General features: G+C 38.0%; 1 protein-coding gene across 1 annotated transcript in view; it reads right to left on the bottom strand.

Annotated features, from left to right (window-relative positions):
* Positions 1–70: 70 nt before the first annotated feature.
* galnt9 (polypeptide N-acetylgalactosaminyltransferase 9) overlaps positions 71–5,393 on the bottom strand; it is an 88,064-nt gene continuing 82,741 nt past the window's right edge. The window contains exon 12 of the mRNA XM_077521289.1: positions 71–167. Within this exon, the coding sequence (XP_077377415.1) occupies positions 85–167 (83 nt within the window). The 3' untranslated portion in view covers positions 71–84. The remainder of the gene's footprint in view (positions 168–5,393) is intronic.

Raw genomic sequence — 5,393 nt, 5'->3', positions numbered from 1 at the left:
TTTATCGAGTCCATCAGCGTTCTATGTTGCCTTGGGGATGTTGGCTGGCAGCCTGGATGAGCTCTTCCTTCCGCGTCCTCCTTCTCATGATGTGTCACTGTGGTTGTGAAGAATAATGGGCTGCTCTCCATCTCTCTTTGGTGGCTTTTCAGGACAATAACACAAGCCTGCATATGTAACAGCGACACACAGGAGGACCATTACACACAAATCTTAGCCCCATGCTCCCGTTTGCCAAAGTATCTATTTAATTTTCACTCCCCCTCAAGTGTACAGTGCGCGATGCATAAATACACAATGGAAGCAAGTCAAACTCCCTTAAGTTCATATAACTGTAATTTAACCACAAACTGGGTTCAATCATTTTTACTTTCACTGTTTCCTTTGGGAAATGTGTTAACAAAATGTAGCAGTCCAGTGTTTGACCTTTGAAGCTACACTATGTACTCCTGCCCAAATCATTCTTCTGCATATTTGTTAACCAATTAGGCTTTGCATTAAGATTAGTCCTGGCGTGGCCTGAGTTGCCCTTTTTGGACATTGTTGTTTTGTTCCCGACCATCACCTTGTTTTGTCTCCTTGTTTTTTGTTTGATGAAAGAAAATCCTTTTTGACCCCACCTCTGCCTCCCTGCACTTGGCTCCTCATCCCACCTAAACCCTGACAATATGACTGTATTTTCCGCACTATAAGGCGCACCTAAAAGCCTTCAATTTTTTCAAAAGCTGACCATGCGCCTTATATATGGATCAATATTGAGCCGCAATAGGTCTCGCTGTCAAGACGCTATCGGTCACCCTGCACGATCGGTGACGCGCGTGCGCAGAAGATCCCGCCATCTTGGATCGCTAGCTAATACTAATACTTTACCTCAGAGAAAATAATAAAACACCTGTTGATTCATTTTGGGAGTGAATGGAGTTGTCAGAAAGCTGGTTTGTAATCTATTAATAAAGTTTGACTGCCCTATCTGACTGTTTTGTTGACATTCCCTTTAGCGCAGCACCATCTAATGGAGCATAACGTAACCCCAGCCTCTACTATAGCGCCTTAAATATGGAAAAAGTTTTAGAATATGTCATTCATTGAAGGTGTGCCTTATAATGCCTTATAGTGCGGAAAATACGATACATTTGAGTTTGTTTTTTTTGTCCCCCCGACTAAAGTGTCAATGCACACCTACATGCTGCCAAATTTTGAGGGTAACATTTTGCCATATGAATCCTACATGGCCATAAATGTAGTTTGAGCATAGTAAAGCTTTGTAAATGTTTTGAAAAAGAAAAATAGTGCACTTCAGATAAAATCCTATTCCTGTGAGAACCGTAGTAGTAGTGGTAAAATAATTACATTGTAGTACCATAATGCAGACACATCTAAACTTGACCTGAGCTGTCTCCACACCGGCTCAAGCCTCAAATATCTTATACGCACACACAAACACTATAACACAGTGATGATGCATCATGATTGTCCTCTTGGTATCTTTAAGGGTTCCGGTGTTGAACCAGTAATCTTACATTTGCCAGACAACCACTTTCCTATCTCCCAGGCTTAAACCTCTGAACCGGTAGGTGAAATTTTGACAGAAAAACAGGATCACGTGCTCCTTTGCAGCCATTTATCTCACGGTAATCTTTGGCCAGCTGAGCTGAGCTTTAAATAACACATTCATACAGACTGATTACACATTCAAAAAGGTCAGCGGGGTGGCGATTGCCGGTAATCATGCATCTAATTTAAGAAGCACTTTCATAAGGTCCTGAGTCGCTCTTTCCTGTGAGTTCTGAGTTCATGTGGAAGCCGAGACTGTCATGTCAACCCAGAAATTTCTAACTTTTTTTTTTTTTTTTTTTTTTTTTTTTTTTGACCCATCAAGGGCATTTGGGAAACTGTTTGCTGAGAGCGGAGGGTTTAAGGATTAGGCTGTTTTCTTTCTGCCTTAGAACTGACAGATGATTTCATATGCCCTCAGTTTTAGTGAAGACGACTTGCTGCGTTGTCAAAGGAAAGACAAGATTGTTTGTTCACTTCTTCAAACTTTAGATACATTTCTAATGAGTTTCAAGCTAAGCAGAACTTATAAATGAATGCAGTGAATTTCGCACACCAACAGATGGCATTTGGGATCAGTAGTAGCAGACTTTAAAAGACACCCAAGGCTATTTCCAAAGCACAACTGTCTGGAGCACAACTTCAAACTAAACCACCAAGGACCTGCTTTAACCTAATTTCATTTGCAAAGTGTTACTAACCCATGTATAGTACACCATTAAAACGATTCATAAGAGATTCGTAATCATAATATTGGGTATAAATTAAAGCCAAGCTGTATAATGTTTTATTATTGCAGTTCCGTTTATATATATATATTAGGGGTGTGAATTGCCTAGTACCTGACGATTCGATTTGTATCACGATTCACAGGTCACGATTCGATTCGATACCGATTAATCCCGATACGAATTTATAAGTCGATTGTTGCGATTTTTTTTCATTCAAATTTAGAAAATACTAATCAGTAAGCTTGTAGAGTGTAAGATTTATATGAAAATGTATGATTTATTTATCTGAAATTTCAGTCTTATAGAGGTTGTAATTTGTTTCATGTTTGAACAGCATTAAAATAAAAATATTAAGGCTTAATGTTCCGTTCATATAACATTCTTCCATGCTCAAGGTGTGAATCCTAACCCGAAGTCAGACGTTTTGTTGAATATTTTTCCATTAAAAATGGAAGTTTAAAAATCGATTCACACACACACACACACACACACACACACACACACACACACACAAAAACAAAAACAAAAAAAAAGGCAATGAGGATAAGACGTTGAATCGGTAAGACTACCGAATGAACAATTCAGAGCTCCTAAAAAAAAATAAAAATATATATATTTTTTTAAACGATTTTTTTTAATCGATTCGAGAATCGCGCGATGTAGTATCGCGATATATCGCCGAATCGATTTTTTTAACACCCCTAATATATATATATATATATATATATATACATATATATATATATATATATATATATATATATATATATATACATATATATACATATATATATATATATATACATATATATACATATATATATATATATATATATATATATATATATATATATATATATATATTTCCATCCATTGTCTTGACCGCTTATTCCTCTTATTCCTCACAAGGATTGCGGGCGGTGCTGGCGCCTATCTCAGCTGGCTCTGGGCAGTAGGCGGGGAACACCCCGGAATAGTTGCCAGCCAATCACAAGGCACACAGAGACGAACAACCATCCACACTCACAAGCACACCTAGGGACAATTTGGAGCTCCCAATTAACCTGCCATGCATGTCTTTGGAATGTGGGAGAAGACCGGAGTACCCGGAGAAGACCCACGCGGTCATGAGGAGAACATGCAAACTCCACCCAGGAAGGCCGGAGCCTGGACTCGAACCGGAGTCCTCAGAACTGGGAGGCGGACGTGCTAACCAGTAATATTATTAGTAATATTGGTCATTACATGCTGCTCTAAAAACCACTTTGTCATATGTTGAGTTAAAACTTAACATACCATTTTTGGTACATAAACTCGTTTCCCTCACTGTGTTCCTTTCAGCTTTCTTGGGCCTTACTCTAGCTAGCCAACCAATTAGTTACTGTCAAGTAGCCTACAACTAGAAGAGTAAGTGTGCTTGTTTAAAGTAAAACGGTTCAAACGGGAGAGGAAGTTGCTTGGAGTGCAGCCACAGTCCCCTTCTAGTATAATCTTTCTTGTGTCCTTGGTGTTATTCTTCCCCATTGAAGCATCAGCGGATCAAGTGCCAAGGTAAAGTGTAGGATGTTATAGAGTGGTGAGGTATGTGACTGTATGACAGTAATGCTCCATCATCTGACAAATGACGGCTTGAATGCTCTTCTCTGACTATAAACACCTCTCGTTTAGTCTGGTTTAAGTGGCATCTAACCCCCCCCCCCCGACCCCCATTAAGAAGTCACAGGGGGCATTTCGTTTTATGACCTTTTGGATCACCGTCATCTCTGACAGGCAGCCTTCTCCCCTCCTTATCTTCCTTTACACCAAATTTAACACAGTGACTGCTGCTGAAAATAGTCAAACTTATTCGGAGTGCTTTCGGCACGTTTGGATATGATAGGAAGTGGATACATACTGTAGATACTAGGGGTGTGAATTGCCTAGTACCTGACGATTCGATTCGTATCACGATTCACAGGTCACGATTCGATTCGATACCGATTAATCCCGATACGAATGGTCACGATTCGATACCGATTAATCCCGATACGAATTTATAAGTCGATTGTTGCGATTTTTTTCCATTCAAATTTAGAAAATACTATCAGTAAATTTGTACATGTACACTGTAAGATTTGTATGAATATATTTATCTAAAACTTGAGGCTTATAACCGTGAGCCACTGTACACAAACAGTTTGCAATCTGTTTCACATTTGAACAGCATTAAAATAAAAATATTAAGGCTTAATGTGCCGTTCATATAACATTCTTCCATGCTCAAGGTGTGAATCCTAAAAAAAAAATAAAATAAAATAAAATAATAATAATAATAATAATAATAATAATAATAATAATAATAATAATAATAATAATAATAATAATAATAATAAAAATAATAATAATAAAAATAAAATCGATTCTGCCGATTATTGAATCGATTCGAGAATCGCGCGATGTAGTATTGCGATATATCGCCGAATTGATTTTTTTTAACACCCCTAGTAGATACGGGTAAAAATAAAATAAAAATTTCTTTAAATTCATAAACTAAGCTGCCTTGATGTTTGACTGCACTCTCTGATGTACGTTTTGCATTGATGTACTATATTGTGATTATGTTCTAAAAAAGTCTCCAAACTCTGTTGCGCTATTGAAATGAGTTTATTTCATTTTTTTATTTTTTTTTGCATGTGCATCCACATATGAAAGGGGAAGAAGAAGCTTGCCACCGTGTGGGGTACAGCTAAAGCTAATTTCCCTTCATTCGAATGAGAGGAGCACGCACAAATTTGTTGTAAACGAGTCGATGGTGAGAAACAACAGTGTGAAGAACTCACTAAATGCGGAAAGACTACAAAAGCTTTCAGAGGTACACAAAAGGGGGATGACCAGAACTTGAAAACGTTTTAATCCACTGAGCAGATCAGACTAAAAGCCAAACAATTGCTACAGAAAAGAAGATTTTGGAGTTAGACCATTGTGGTGTTTCAGATTTATGAGATGATCAATCTAGGCACGCACAAATCTGTCAGCAACTACCTCCAGACTACGAGGAAAAAGTTGCAAACCTCTTGTCACTAAACTGAACCTCTCACCCAGATGGTAAACACAGGAAAGTGCAATCTT

Source organism: Festucalex cinctus, chromosome 5 (assembly GCF_051991245.1).
Source record: "Festucalex cinctus isolate MCC-2025b chromosome 5, RoL_Fcin_1.0, whole genome shotgun sequence".
NCBI lineage: Eukaryota > Metazoa > Chordata > Actinopteri > Syngnathiformes > Syngnathidae > Festucalex > Festucalex cinctus.
This window is presented reverse-complemented; position numbering and strand designations above follow the sequence as displayed.